The sequence below is a fragment of the Herpailurus yagouaroundi genome, unplaced genomic scaffold (genome assembly GCF_014898765.1).
Source record: "Herpailurus yagouaroundi ecotype Mexico unplaced genomic scaffold, PumYag 197, whole genome shotgun sequence".
NCBI lineage: Eukaryota > Metazoa > Chordata > Mammalia > Carnivora > Felidae > Herpailurus > Herpailurus yagouaroundi.
The window spans coordinates 23,847,080-23,861,932 of NW_024412428.1; the positions used below are offsets into that span (position 1 = coordinate 23,847,080).

The following is a 14,853-nucleotide window of genomic DNA, read 5'->3' on the forward strand; positions in this document are numbered from 1 at the left end:
CCTTAATGTTTAATAAATGTGGAAAGCCAGAAAGAACAAACAGTGCTTACACCCAGCTGTGTCAAGGCCCAGAAACACAACTACATGCCTTCTACTTTCTTTATACTTCCGGGAATTTCAATTCTGATTCAAAAACGCAAAAAAAAAAAAAAAAAAATAGAATTCACTTACTCTGTGACACAGTGAGACTTTCAGAAGAAGAAAACCTTACATGACTCCCGCATGTATAAGATACCTTGGGACTGATGGCTCGTCTGCAAATGGGGTGGACAAGAGCTCCTACGCTGTTTAACTCACAGGGCTGTGGAGCGTCGCCGAACGAGATGGCCTTTGAAATCACCATTATCCTATCCAGATGTTAGTGACCAGGTACATCAGTGTCACTGGCCTCCAAAATGAGGCATGCTATCTTGGGAGGGTGCATAAGAGCTTCTGTCTATGCTTATTTTGAGTTCATCCCCCTCCTGTTAAAGCGTATATTTCTGCGCATGCTTTATAATTTCCATAACCTACTGGCATGCTGATACGTGCAATGACATGGAAATACCATGGATGCATGCGGCATGTGTGAGACCTCTCCCCCTAAAATTCCCCCACCGTAACTTTTTGAGTAAAAGGATTGTGAAGACCAACACACTGAATATCAGCTGCGCAATCACCCTGTACCTAGAGTGATTGGCGGTAGATATACAATCGTTTCCTCCAGGAGAACATAGTTTTGTAAACTTCTGTGGGTCTTTGTGTAGCCCCAGCCAGTCCAGGAGCAAATGTCCTTTTGGTCTTCAGAGATAAAATACAGGGAATGTACACCCTTGTTGTATTTGGCCGGAGACCAGGAATCCAGTCCAAGAGCACTGAATTTCCAATTTCATTCTTATCCCTTTGGCACCAGGTGTCAGCCTGGCACTGGCCGTGTTTAATGAGCACTTCACTTCCTGGCAATAGAATGTAAAGAACAGAACCCCAGCAGCGCCTTTGTTTGGATGACAATGGTGTATACACTCAACCAGTCAAATGTATTAGCATTTTCATCTCATCGGGTTCATTAGATCCAAGTAGCATTCAAAGTGGGGCATGGAGGTGAGAACTAGATGAGGCAACAGACTTTTCTTTTAACTCATCAAGATAGTATTTCCGGCATGGCGTTCTGGCGTGTGTGTGTGTGTGTGCGCGTGTGTGCGCGTCTGCGTGTGCTATATGCGTGTCTGTGTGTGTATGTGGGTAAACATTGCATCTGGAGTTGGAATCTTCAGCACGGGCTGTGCGGGTGGTGGACTCATGGTGGACTGCCTTTCTGTTCACTGCTGGTGAAGTAGGATTTTTCTTCTTCTCAGAAGACAGAAACCTACTCCTTTCGGGGCGCTTATGAAATCATTTCAGTAAAAATACTGCCACCCAGTGTTTTGATTAGGACAATGACCGTAGACCACACACGAAAAAATAAAGTTTTCCAGAGAAAATGGCAAATGACTCATTTTTTTAGTCAGATACAGATAAGGCCTGATGGACTGTAGAACATTCTGGCCTTATGTAGGCTAATCCAGCCCGAACGTGCTGCATCATGCAGAGAGGGTATCCCAGCTGTCGGAATGAACATTTTGTTAAAATATGGATTCGGAGATAATCCTGCTAATATGCTAGCCTTACTCAGTTGTTGCGTGCTGAGGGATTTCACAATGCGTTTCCCCCCACACAGCTTTTCTGCTGCAGCTGTGGCCCATTCCACCCCCCCCCCCAAGAACTTATCTCCAGAGCAGTTCCCTCGTATGGGGGGAAGGGAGACTGCATCTGGAGAAGCTTGTGTTCTGTGCTGCACCCCAGAGGGAGCACTGTTCCTTCCCAGCGTGGCCCCTCTCTCCGTCCTGCCACCCCACAGGCCAAGACTCAGACGCCGGGCCCCTGTGTCAAAGACTCCAGGGAGCACCCATCAGGCTTTCCAAATACTCCCTGTGTGCCCATGTGACGAGGCAGGAGGTAGACCAGCTGCCCATCTCCCATGACAGGGCAAGGCCGGGGAAGTGCACCGCACCCCGCAACTTTCTCCGAAAACCCTTGGTCTCTCAGCTCTTCTCCTCCCCTTCACAGGGGGTGTTGGACAGAGCTGGGTTGGCATCCCCTTTGCAGATGGCCTGGCGCCTTCCTTTGGAAGGTGGCCGAACAGAGTGCCCACTACTTGGGGACCTCTGTCAGAACTGGGACAGAGAGAGCCCCACTACAACTTCCTGTCACACTCAGGAGAGTAAAAGAGGAATGACCATGATGGGGCCTACTCCTAGGGCCATGGTGAGGATCAAATAAAATAACCCAAGTAAAGGCTTTAGCTCTGTATCTTATTTTTATTATTGTAGATATTTGGTCAGGGGCGAGGGGCAGCAGAGGAAGGGCTGAGAGTAGAATGGTCAAGGGCTCTGCTGACAATGCAGAGCCTGCTTGGGATTCTCTCTCTCCCTCTCTCTCTGTGCCCTTCCCCCACTTAAGTGCATTCTCTCTCTCTTAAGTAAATAAACATTTATTAAAATGTCATCAGAAGAAAATTCTTGGGTTTCAAGAAGCTGGTGGTCAACCATCCCTTATGCTTCCCTATACAGGAAGAAGCCATAGGGATGGGACCCATGACTTTATGATGAGTGTTTTCAATACAGTGATAAGGATAGAAGGGAAAATGAACAGAAATTGAAGGCATTTGTTCGTTCATCTGCTCAACAAATATTTACCAAACACCTCTTATGTATCAGCCACTGTTGTAGGCCTTGAGGATACAGTAGTAAGCCAAACACAGACCCCTGCCCTAATGGAGATTGTGCTGCAGCACTGTTTATAGAACACTCTTTGAAGAACATTCAGTAAGGACTGGGGAGGACAGGAGCGTAGACAGTATTTTGAGGGGAAGGTGAAGTCTACCTATATGGAATCTTCCTCGGGCAGTAGGCACGTCTTTCCCTCTGCCCCCATCCCCAGCTTCAGTGACTATAATAGGTATTTATGTGGCGATCACATTCCAAGAGATCAAAAGCTTTCTTTTACCTCTCAGAGAAAAATGATAGTTGTCAGAGAGTTTGCTGGCCAAGTACTTTGGCGTTGTAACCACAGTGGAAAGTAGACTGCCTACCCACCATTGCTTCTCCTTCCCAATCCCACCTCCACCCTACACCCTGTGATCTTGTAAAATACTATTGGGTCTGCGCCCGCCGCCCTCTATAAATCCTCAGCAGTTTTAGTTTGTTTTGTTTTCATGAGTGTTGCCGAACCAGTTGACCTCAAGTCCAGCATACGAAAAGCTCCGAGGCTGGTCAGGTGGATTTTCAACTGTTAGCTGCATTCCGTTCCTCTGGTCTCATCATCTCTTGGACCTTGTCAGAAAAGACCTCTTTACTGTCTTCCTGGAGACATTTGTCCGGCATTCTCAATGACACTTCGCGTAACGCACCAAAACTCAGCTCCAGACCTGCTCGCCAGGACAGGGTCCTCTGCCCACAGACAGGTGTACTTCTTCAGATCTTCTGGTCGGACACAGCTGGATTAGCCCTGGCTGTATGGTGACACAGATTTCCAGTACTGCTGGTGGAGGGTTCTACCTACCTGTTTAGATGGTCCTCCTCAAGTACCTTTACGAGTGGAGCACCCATCCACTAGAAGGCAGAATGAAGAAGTCTAGGCTCCTGTCTTCACTTTCAGGGTCACCTTGTCTTTCCCCCTTCACGACAGGTATACATGTATCCTCACTTGTCCCGCCTGAAATTTGTTGTGTGTCCTGAATCCAACCATTCAAATGCTTTCTCAGTTTCAGAAAGTTCTCAAGTACCATCTCTAGGTCGCCTCTCCTGTGTTGTATTTGCTGTCTTCTAAACACCACACTAAGATGATAAATAAATACTTGAATAGCCTCCCGCCAGTTCACATTGAGTCTCACCACTACATTTAAGTAGAAACCTTTCAGGCTTCAAGTTTCAGAACCTCTTTTGTGATTTTGCACAGGAAGCTCACGCTCGGTTGGGTGTAATCCCGGGGCATCTGTGGGGCCTGCTTCAGCAAGGGATTGCTTTTTCCTCTCCTTGGTGTCCCGGGGTGTGAACACCCTGAGACGCTGTAAGTAAATACTCTTCATCTCGGGGTTTCCCAGACCACAGCTGCACCAGAAATTCAAAGCATGAATCTATGGAAGATGAGACTTGTAGTAACAACATCACAGGAGCTGCTATTTTCCTACTTCCTCTCGCCCGAGGATTGGCTACTCTCCTTGACATCTCTCTTTGTAGATAGGCTAATTTTTTTCCCCTCTATCCTTTCAGTGAAGATACAGCCCTCTATGGATGCTGGCTTTTGCAGGCTTCAGATTCCGCTCAGGACCCACCTTGATGGGGCCCATGTACCTATCTCTGTCACGGGGTGCCCACTAATTAACAAACCATCCTTGGTCAAGGGGATGATGGACCGGTTCTCCCAGCACCATCATGGCGTCGCCTTCATTTTGATATTCTGGTCTCCAGCTCCCTCTCCCAGGAGATTCTGATGTATATTGAAATTTAGGAAAAACTTAGCCTATTGGTCATTTCTATCAGGTAGACCCACAAGAGGGGAACACAGGTAAAGTAACTTTTTATTTATTAAAAATTTTTTTAATCTTTATTTATTTTTGAGAGAGACAGAGCACCAGCAGCGGAGGGGCAGAGAGAGAGGAAGCCACAGAATCCAAAGCAGGCTCTAGGCTTTGAGCTGTCGGCATAGAGCCTGATGCAGGACTCAAACTCACCAGCAGTGAGATCATGACCTGAGCTGAAGTCTGACACTCAACCAACTGAGCCACCCAGGTGCCCCTCTTTTTTTTTTAATGTTTATTTTTTATTTTTGAGAGAGAGGGCCGGGGAGAGGCAGAGACAGGGAACTGGAGAATCTGGGGATTTCCTTATTTTCTTATATAACCAAAGCATTGATATGAGCATACATTTATTTTTTTAAGCATTTCTAGGCATGTTTTTGAAGGAGTTTTGGGGGTGGATATAAATACCTCCTGAGAGTTTGGCCAGGATAATTCTGAGTTATGAGATGTTCTGTACCATTTCCCAGAGCTTCCTCCAGGATTGAACTTCAGTCTTTCACTGTGGAGTGGCTTGAGAATGCGCCCCCTATTGGCCACCTTCCCTTTCTAGCCCTACCTTGTTATCAATCCCCCCGCAGGCTCCCTGTGCCCATCAAAGACCTAAGGGCCCTTCTCTCTATTTCAGGGTCTGTCCAGTTCTTTTAGGTATTGCCCACCTAAGACCACATGACTCTAGGAACTGGACATTTTTCCAGAGGAGGCTTCTAAAATATCTTGTTGGTGGCTGTTCAGTGAATCCCCATTTTTTCTTTCAGCAAATAATACTATCCTGGGGAAAATGCATATCCTCTGGTACTAACAAAGGAAAAAAGACAGTACGTAAAGTTGTACTGTATAAAAATACATAGGGATGTCTCAAAGGAAATATTTCAAAAGTTTAACAGTTTCCTATAAGACAGGATTGCAGGTGACCTTCCCCAATCTCTTCATACTGTCCAAAGTTTCTATGATGAACCTGTATCATTTCGATAAACAGAAGAAAAAAATTCCAAAATTAAAAAAAAAAAAAACAGAAATGGCGAGGAAACTGGAAACTTCTTCCTAGACCTCATTTCAATGTGAGGAATGCTTCCTCTGTGCTCTACCTGTTTTGTAAACCTCTTTTCCTGACCTTGATCTGTCTTAGCTACTGGCATTAAAACTGGTCCCAAAAGGCTCAGTTTATCAAGTTTTATCCCATGAATATATACTTTCTTTTGTATCTCCAAAATCCTAAGCATAGCCAAAATACGTGCTGCCAGCACAGCCACAGGTGTTTCTTTTGTTCTTGTTTTTATGGCAAAAAAAATATTGTATTTATATTTAGCCAGTTGGACTCTTATTTGTTTTTTTTTTTTTAATTTTTTTTTCAACGTTTAGTTATTTTTGGGACAGAGAGAGACAGAGCATGAATGGGGGAGGGTCAGAGAGAGGGAGACACAGAATCGGAAACAGGCTCCAGGCTCTGAGCCATCAGCCCAGAGCCCGACACGGGGCTCGAACTCACGGACCGCGAGATCGTGACCTGGCTGAAGTCGGACGCTTAACCGACTGCGCCACCCAGGCGCCCCTGGACTCTTATTTAGATGATCCCAATTTTGTTGGCAACATTGAAAGCATCATAGTCATTTTTTTTTTAACTCTAGAAACTCTAGTTGGTCAGCTCTGCCAGGATGCCACCTGTACAGTGAACAGGACACATGCCTTACAATTGAACTGGACCTTGCCTTGCTCTTCCTCACCTGATGTGAGCTTGAACAAGCTGTTTGAAGGCTCCCGGTCTTGTCTTTTCCTTACTAGTTTGTAGTCTTAATTAGAAATGATGGAAGTCCAACTTAAATGGATTTTGTACAGTCTTAGCCTCTTGAAAGGACTCAGGGAGGGGTTGACTACCCAAGCTCTAGAAATTCCGGGCTCTTCCTGCTGGAGCCTGGAGTGCAAACATCAGGGATTTCTTCCCTGTTTCTTGTCCCTACATCTCTCTGAATGCCAGTGTTAACCTCAGGGTCTGTTCCAGGTTTTATGTCTTTTGTCTCCTGTCGTCAGGAAAAGAATTAAAATCTTGGGGAAGAGATTTAGTGCTCAATTTTGAGTAAGGTGGCTGCTCTTGAACCAACAGCCACGTGGGCAATGTCAGGTAAGAACCACAACACCTCACAGCATAGGAGGCAGGGTTAGTTACTGGATGCGTGTAGTACGGGAGTATAGGAGTCCACAAGTTCTTTCCTGGTAGCATTTTGGCAAGAGTTTTTGAAATAATGTATGCAGGGTTCATTAATTCTCCTCACTGGCATCTTTTTGGGCCTCCTACAGGACAAGCACTGTTCCAGGCAATGGGGGGGATCAGCAGAGAACAAAACAGACAACAAGCGGCCTTGTTTTAAGGGAGCTTACAGTTCAGGAAAAAACGCTCGCCCCAAACAGTAGCCACTCAATAAATAGTAACCATTAAGGTGGCCCACAAGCGTGTGAGCGTGAGGAGTAAAGGTAGCGGCTGAGAGTGGGCCTTGCTTCCCACACACGCCCCACACTCAAGGACTACCAAGTCCTAAGAGAACGCCCCCCCCCCGGATCACACCTCCCCAGAGACCAGACTCATCTGGATCTGGGCTCTGCTAGCTGCCCTCCTGGGAAAGCTGGGAGGTTAGTTAACCAGCCCCACAGGGGTCATTGCTGCCTGGATCTCTCAGATGCACCCAGGAAGCACTGGGACGCCCCTGAGGTGGCCATTGGCCAGGACTCGGTCTCTGGGACCGTCCCCAGTTGTGGCCAACGCCACATGGCTGCACGGCACGGATGCCCCTGCCAGGCCCCCCGGTGCTCCGCTCCCGTGGCCTCGCCTTCGTTTGCCCCTCACACATTCTCCGGTTGTTCCAGCCGACTTACAATGCACAGAGTCCGTGAGTGCTGGTCCTGCATCACGTGCAGAAGCCTAAGAGAGCTACGATTTCGAGGTCCGGCACAGGAGCCACATCCCCAATCGGCACGCGGGGGGCCATGCGTCGGTTTTCTCCACTCGGCAGAAACAGATCTTAAACGTGGAGACCCTGACACCGGTCCCTGCTTAGGCTGTCGCTCTCGCATGTTGTGTGTGGTTGGGACGAGCGGACGGACACGACCAGCCACTGTTCTCACCGGAATTCCTCAAGGCAGCTGCACGTCTACCAGAGATAGGCTGCTCGCGTGGGAAAACCCTGGCCTGGATTTGCGGGAGGTGTTCTCACGGCAGCCACTTAGCTCTCCGTGGGTCACATTCCACAGGGGGCAGTTGAGGAGAAAGGACTGGAGGCTGTGGTTCAACAACACCCACCAGAACCCTCAGGCTTCCTCAGTGACACCTTCTGGAGCTGCCACCCAAGAGACAGGTGGAGAGTCCTGAGTCTACACTCCCACTCATTCATAGCAACTCTGCTTTAAGTGCTCTGCGCTTCCAGGGAAGATTTTAGTTTGAAAGAAAATTTGTCAGGGGCGCCTGGGTGGCTTAGCCGGTTAAGTGGCCGACGTCGGCTCAGGTCACGATCTCACGGTTCTTGAGTTCGAGCCCCGCATCGGTCTCTGTGGTGACAGCTCAGAGCCTGGAGCCTGCTTCGGATTCTGTGTCTTCCTCCCTCTCTGCCCCTCCCCTGCCCATACTGTTTCTCTCTCTCTCAAAACTAAACATTAAAAAAAAATTTTTTTTTTAGAAAAAACTTGTCAAAAACAAAATATATATATTACATCCACACACTCATACATATACACTACATAATTGCTACAATCTATTTCAGCAATGACACGCTAGGATTGCTTTTGTGACTACAATCAACCTTTGCATCAGATGGGTCAGTCAGTCAGAAGATGGTTTGTACAAATTCAAAGTTTTAATGACTGTTAAATAATAAAAGAGAGGATATTCGCACTATGTACATTCTGTCCACTTAGGGACTCTCAGCTGGCCACGCACATTTTATTGCACATATAAACAGTGTACAAGGATCTTGAAGACGTCTTAGCCATACAAGGACTGCACGTAAAAGAAAAAAAGCCATTGCACAAAGTATTGAAGCCATTTGTATTATACAGCCAACTTTAAGAAAAATACTGAAGATGAATATCCAAAGAAATATTTTAATTTTGGGGAAAAAAAAAACCCTCTCAGAACAAGGATTACAGAGCTTCATGTTGCCAATATATACACGTAAAAAAATATCTCAGGACCCTGCATTCTGAATGCCCGTCAAGGTGCAGCAAACTAAGTTCCTATTTCTGTATCAACCTTGGCCTGTTGTTTACATTGAATACGCTCTTTGTCCAAAACGTCTCTTTTACATCATTATGCTATTCGATAAAACAGGTATTTGTGCAGTACAGGAAAATATTAAAACATCTTTTAAGTTAGCTTAAAGTGCACAGTACATTTATTTGACAGGAAATAACCGCTAGCTGCCAATGCAAACGACCATTTTCAGTAACCCCTCCACCCTGCCCACGGCAGATGCTGGCATTGACCGACGGCAGTCAGTCCGCGGTTCAATGCACACCATCGTCCCGGTATCCTCTGCTCTGTGTTCACCTTCGTATTTGTCCTGTGAATTGTGGCTGCCGCCGCTCTAAAAACTTACAATGGCTTTTCACGGAGGCGAAGCTGCAGTCAGCCTCCACGAGACTTCGGAAGATGAAGGGCTGGGATGGGCGAGTGCACGTGCACGTAACGGCCTCAAATAGGCGGTTGTGTCTGTTAAGCCTTATGTGAATCTCTCCAACCAACACAGTTCCCTTGCCTTCGCTGGCTCTTCTCTAGTCGTGCTTTGATCGAACTTACTTTTCACTCCTTCCTAAGCCACTCCGTCTCCAAACGCCACTTACCTAACTTTCTCCAGAGCCTGCCTGGGTGTTCATGCGGCTGCCACACCAACTCGCTAACTCACTTCCACGGTTTCACACCAGAGACCGTCAATCCTGCAGCGTTTTCTGGAAGCCACCAACTAAATTGCAATAAAATGAGCACGTCTGCTTTTCTCACAATCGTTTCCTCCCTTAAGACTGGCAGTGGTAAGAAGTGCTGGTTTCCTGATCCGGGCCCTACGTGCCGTGCATAATTCTGGCACACTCGTCAGAGCCGTCCTTCAAGAAGCTTTTTGGTTAAACAATACATCTTTTTATTACCTCCACTTTCCGATGCCATTTCCTGATTATTTACCTTTGGCGTGAGACTTTCTTTCATTACCCAAGTTACAGTGCAAAATTATACTTCAAGACGCACTATGCTAACACTTACTACTTCTCTGTGTTAAAAACGTGAATGTTTTGTGCATAGCAAAATAAGTCTGAATCCAAAAAAATAACTGTTCACATTTCATCTTCAAGTTTAATGTGCCTTTTTTTTCCATCACAGCTATTTACAGATAACTTTGGGGTGCTCTCTCGATTTCAGTCAGTTCATTACATGAGAGGACAACAGGGCTGCTGGAATGTAGGAAACTGGATGGAATGCAGAAATATAAATAAAACCAATGTTCGATGAACCGAAGTGGAACTAATGCCTCCCCAGAAAACAGTTCTTGTCACAGAAGCACCTGTTTTTTGGCTTCATTTTTTTGTTTGTTTGTTTCTGAGTCACAAACACCAGAAAACGTGATTACTGAGACCTACAACTACTGCACACCAAAGAGCATAGAAAATAATTCAATATTTATAATATTAAAATAAAGTGTTTAACCACAAAAAAGCAGTAATAAAATAGTTTCCTAATTTACAATTTGCATCCAAAGGATGAAATAACAACTCACTAATAAATAATATTTATATAAATATTTTGTATGTCGAAAATAGTTTTTTAAAAGGCAATGGTCTCAAGAAACGTCTTGAAAAATTTGGTGGTGAAAAACCTGATTGAGTTCCCCCCCTCCCCCCACCAAATACACAAGAAGTTTGGTTTGAATAAAACAAATGCGTCTTGTTGCAAAAACGGTTGTGCTTGGTGTTTCGGTAATGGCAGTAGGTGAGCGTAGGGATGGAAGGAGGTTGTAAAAGGCATCGATGTGCTGCTCAGTTCTTCACAGACAGCTCCCTCACTGGCTTTAAGGTAAATCTCTCTCATATCTTAACAGTGGAGGTCAGTTCTGAAAGGCAGAAACATCTTCCCTTATGTCCTCCCTTCAATGCAACTAGAGCCAGGGAACTGACAGGTAGTGAGGGGGAGGGTAGGAGGAACAGGTGCTGAGAGCAGAGTTCAGGATCTCTGACGAGAGACGAGTCTGAACCGACCCAAAGGAGAGGAGCTGGTTTCATGTGAATAGAGACTTCGTTACCGTTACATCTAGTAATGCTTGAACAGTAATGCCCACTTTGACCAGGCCTTTCTCTTCAAGGATGTGATGGGGTAGACACAGTTTTTCCTAAAAGGGAGAAGAACAAAACATCAATTTTTAGATGACCGCAACATAATCATAAAATCTTAGGACACCACTGACAGGAGCTGAGTTGAGCTCTGACATATGCCTGTCTGATCGTCTCAGACTGTGCTCTCTCCCTTGCTTTCAACCCACTGGCAAAGATCTTTTCTGTATTTGCAGAGAAAATACTGATTTTTCACAAGTGGAGGTCGTTCCAGAAAGTCTCCCAATCATCCTGAAATATGCAATAGATCCAAACATTTTAAAAAACGTTATGCTAAATAACTGAGCTACATAGAGTCAGGGGGAAACCAAACACCGAGAATATATTAGCTTACATTCTTTTTTTTTTCAACATTTATTTTATTTTTGGGACAGAGAGAGACAGAGCATGAACGGGGGAGGGGCAGAGAGAGAGGGAGACACAGAATCGGAAACAGGCTCCAGGCTCTGAGCCATCAGCCCAGAGCCCGACGCGGGGCTCGAACTCACGGACCGCGAGATCGTGACCTGGCTGAAGTCGGACGCTTAACCGACTGCGCCACCCAGGCGCCCCCAGCTTACATTCTTATAAAGCCAAATTGCCAGTAGCTTCTCACACATTTTAAGGGAACTAATATACTCATTTATACACTGACCATGCACCGTTATAATGACCATAAACCTTGATTTTATTTGCTGTGATCTCTGAAATGGAGGCATGCTGGTGGACTGGTATCCTTTCTTCATGGTTTATCAAGAGCCTTGTAAATAAGTAATTTTAACCACAGCCTTCATTAGTGTCTCTTTTAAGACTCTTTCGTAAAACTGTCAAAGACACAAATGTCCTGTTACTTCCTCATGTTGTATTTTTGCTCTTGGGAAATGGCCAGTATGTGTGAGTCAAGGAAAATAATCGACACAAATCACTCCTTATGGGGAGAACCTTGCATGCTCAACCAAACAGTTTACAAAAGAACACAAGATAATTTCAAACCTTTGTCATTTGGCTTGGGGAATGAGGGGAATCTCCTTGCTGAGTATGTCTCCTTGGCTAGGAAAAGAATCCACAGCAAACACTCCCTCTTGTCTACCAGATCATGGTATGTTCTCCACAGCCCAATGGCCACTGTTTTTAAGGGCAGTTTAAATGGCACGTGCGTCACACCCCAGGCAATGGACACAGTGTTTAACATGAAGCCAATCAGGATCTTGGATAATTCTGCTGCGTCTCATGAGATTTGTGCTTGAGGAACCAGATCCTCCTACTTCCTCGGTGCAGGATTCCCCATAAATTACCACAGATACAGACATTCTGTCTTCAGAAAGGTCTTTAAAGGACACGTCATGACATCTCAAGTAATTTGTTCCACTGTCTGCAAATGTCATCTTCCTACACTCTCTCAACCACCTTTTTGCCCCTATCCCCATCTCCTTCCCTAACTTGTGGTAAATTAAGAGTATCTCCGACTCTCTCTGGCACCAGGTCTTAAGAAATGACCACATGTCAACACAGGACAACTGATTCTTTAAAGCACAATTTCAACCATTATTTCATGTGTCTGATCTGTATCATAATACGATTATCTTGTCAATGGCATATTAGGTGGGTGTGCAGGTTTATGCTGCTGGCCAACTTAGTAGCCACATGCCAATCTGAGAAAGGATGGGAGGTTCTGTCTGGGAGTCAGGAGCGGTCACTAGGACAGGATGGGCATGCCACAGCCGGACATCAGTGTATATCCTTCCCTGACACCATTTGCCATGGCTTGTGAAATCACCCCAATCTGGCATTTCATTGCTAAGATTGGTTCCACAAGGGCAGGGGTGTATTTACTTCATTCTTATGATCCCCACAGCACATAAGTTGACATCTGCCTTTGTAGGAAATCACAAATGGCCACTATTATGGTTAAGCACCTGATACAAGGTATTACTTGGGGAAAAAATAAAGTCTTCTATTTACACCATATGCTAAAATCAATTTGAAATGAATTAAAGAACTGTTTTTTTTTAAATCATTAAATTTTTTTTAATGTTTATTTTTGAGAGAGAGAGAGAGACAGAGCATGAATGGAGGAGGAGCAGAGAGAGAGGGAGACACAGAATCCGAAGCAGGCTCCAGGCTCTGAGCTGTCAGCACAGAGCCCAATGCGGGGCTTGAACTCACCAACCATGAGATCATGACCTAAGTTGAAGTTGGATGCTTAACCGACTGAGCCACCCAGGTGCCCCTAAAGTGTTAACTTTTTTTTTTTTTAAATCAAACACCTCTAATAAAACAGACATGAATATTTAGCATTTTCTCTTGTAAATAAATGGAAAATTATCTAAGCTAAAAAATGGTATAAAAATCACAAAAGATAGAAACAACTGATTATGCCTTAAAGTTTAAAGCCTCTATGTGTCAAAAAAAAAAAAAAAACCAACAAGCTAATTAAAAGATAAACAACTCTAAAAAAAGTATTTGCATCAAATCACAAAGAGTTTTATATGACACATAAGCTCAATAAATCACTGAGAAAAACAGTAAGAGATCAACTGAATACTAGGTGAGGAACACAAATAGAAATCTTAGAAGGAAGCATATGACCGAGGCCATCTTGAAAGACACTTTGCTTCTTGACCACAGTGTTTATTTACGTTTAGTCCTAAATGTTCCTGAATTTAAGTACCAATATTTCCACAGGGTCTAAACTGTGTACAACATGGCTTTTCTGGGGCTACGTGCCTTATCCTAAGTCCTGCTTAAGATTCAACATGTCTCCATTCATGACTGCCCTGGTCCCATTGAAGAGTGGTTCCAAGCTAGAGGTCATGGTTGGGAAAGGCTGGGGGCTCCAGAGACACAGGGATGGGAAAGTATCGAGGTCTCAGCCTCCTGCTGACAGGACTTCTGCAGACATCACACGCTGAGTTCGCTTCACCCTCTCTCCCAGGTCTTTTTTTCACTTCCTGCTCTCGCTTCCTGGTCTTTTCTCTCCCTGGTCTTTTCTCACTTCCTGGTCTCCTCACTCCTAAACCTGGTGCAGAGTCCAAGGCTCTCCCTTCCACCCTTACAGTTGGCAATGAGAAGTAAACAGGAGACAGAAAAAGGTACTTTTTCACATCCTTCCTGCCTCTTCTCCTTTCATTCACATGCCCTGAAGAAACCCGGAAGTGCCCTCAGATTACTTGGATGGAGTTGGTGGTAACCTAGGAAGACTGGCATGAGCTAGTAGACACAAAAACATGGCAGTTCAGGCTGTATCATCACAGGACTGGGGTGAAGACTGATGGAATTATGAGCTGAGGCACTGCTTGACAGGCTGAGCAAGGTCAGTAAGGAAGGCCAGAAGGCCATCTTCCACACACTGGACCTGCCACTGCATGTCCATGGGGGAACGGGGAGAGGGTCCCTGAAGTGACCTAGAAGTTGAGATGGGGAAGGAACTGCCGTAGAGTTATGGCTGGGTCAGAAGGGACAGAGAACGGCCACCGAAACCGGTCTAAAATGGATTTAAAGCGGGGATCACTGTCCATTTACACGAACTTTAAGTGCATTTCAATTTCACTGTTAGAGAAGCCTAGTGGCTCTTCTTGAGAATGTGGCACCATTGCTGTGTTTCCTTTCAAAGCACAGAGCAGAGTCATGAAGTAGTATCTTACAGAAACATAATGCTTCTGATCCCCTCCAAAGAACGCGTGCTTGCTGCTGCTTCTCCCATGGTGGAATCGGTAAGTTTCCCTCACATCCCCTCATCCAGCTCTTTTTGGAGCCACAGCGAATAGGGCTAGAAAAGGCAGGCAAGCCAGAAAGACTAAATGTTACCTTAGGAAGGCTTCCCGGGCCCCTTCCTGCAGGCTTGGTGCCAATGCTACAGATTTACATCGCTTAATTCTTTATGACAACTGTGCAAGGTGGGTATAATCCCTCTACTTTAC

General features: G+C 45.4%; 1 protein-coding gene across 2 annotated transcripts in view; it reads right to left on the minus strand.

The window, feature by feature from the left end:
- Window positions 1-8,414: 8,414 nt before the first annotated feature.
- LRCH1 (leucine rich repeats and calponin homology domain containing 1) overlaps window positions 8,415-14,853 on the minus strand; it is a 206,653-nt gene continuing 200,214 nt past the window's right edge. For both annotated transcript variants that reach the window (XM_040448443.1, XM_040448445.1), the window contains one exon: window positions 8,415-10,953. In XM_040448443.1, coding sequence (XP_040304377.1) covers window positions 10,843-10,953 — 111 coding nt within the window. In that variant the 3' untranslated portion in view covers window positions 8,415-10,842. The remainder of the gene's footprint in view (window positions 10,954-14,853) is intronic.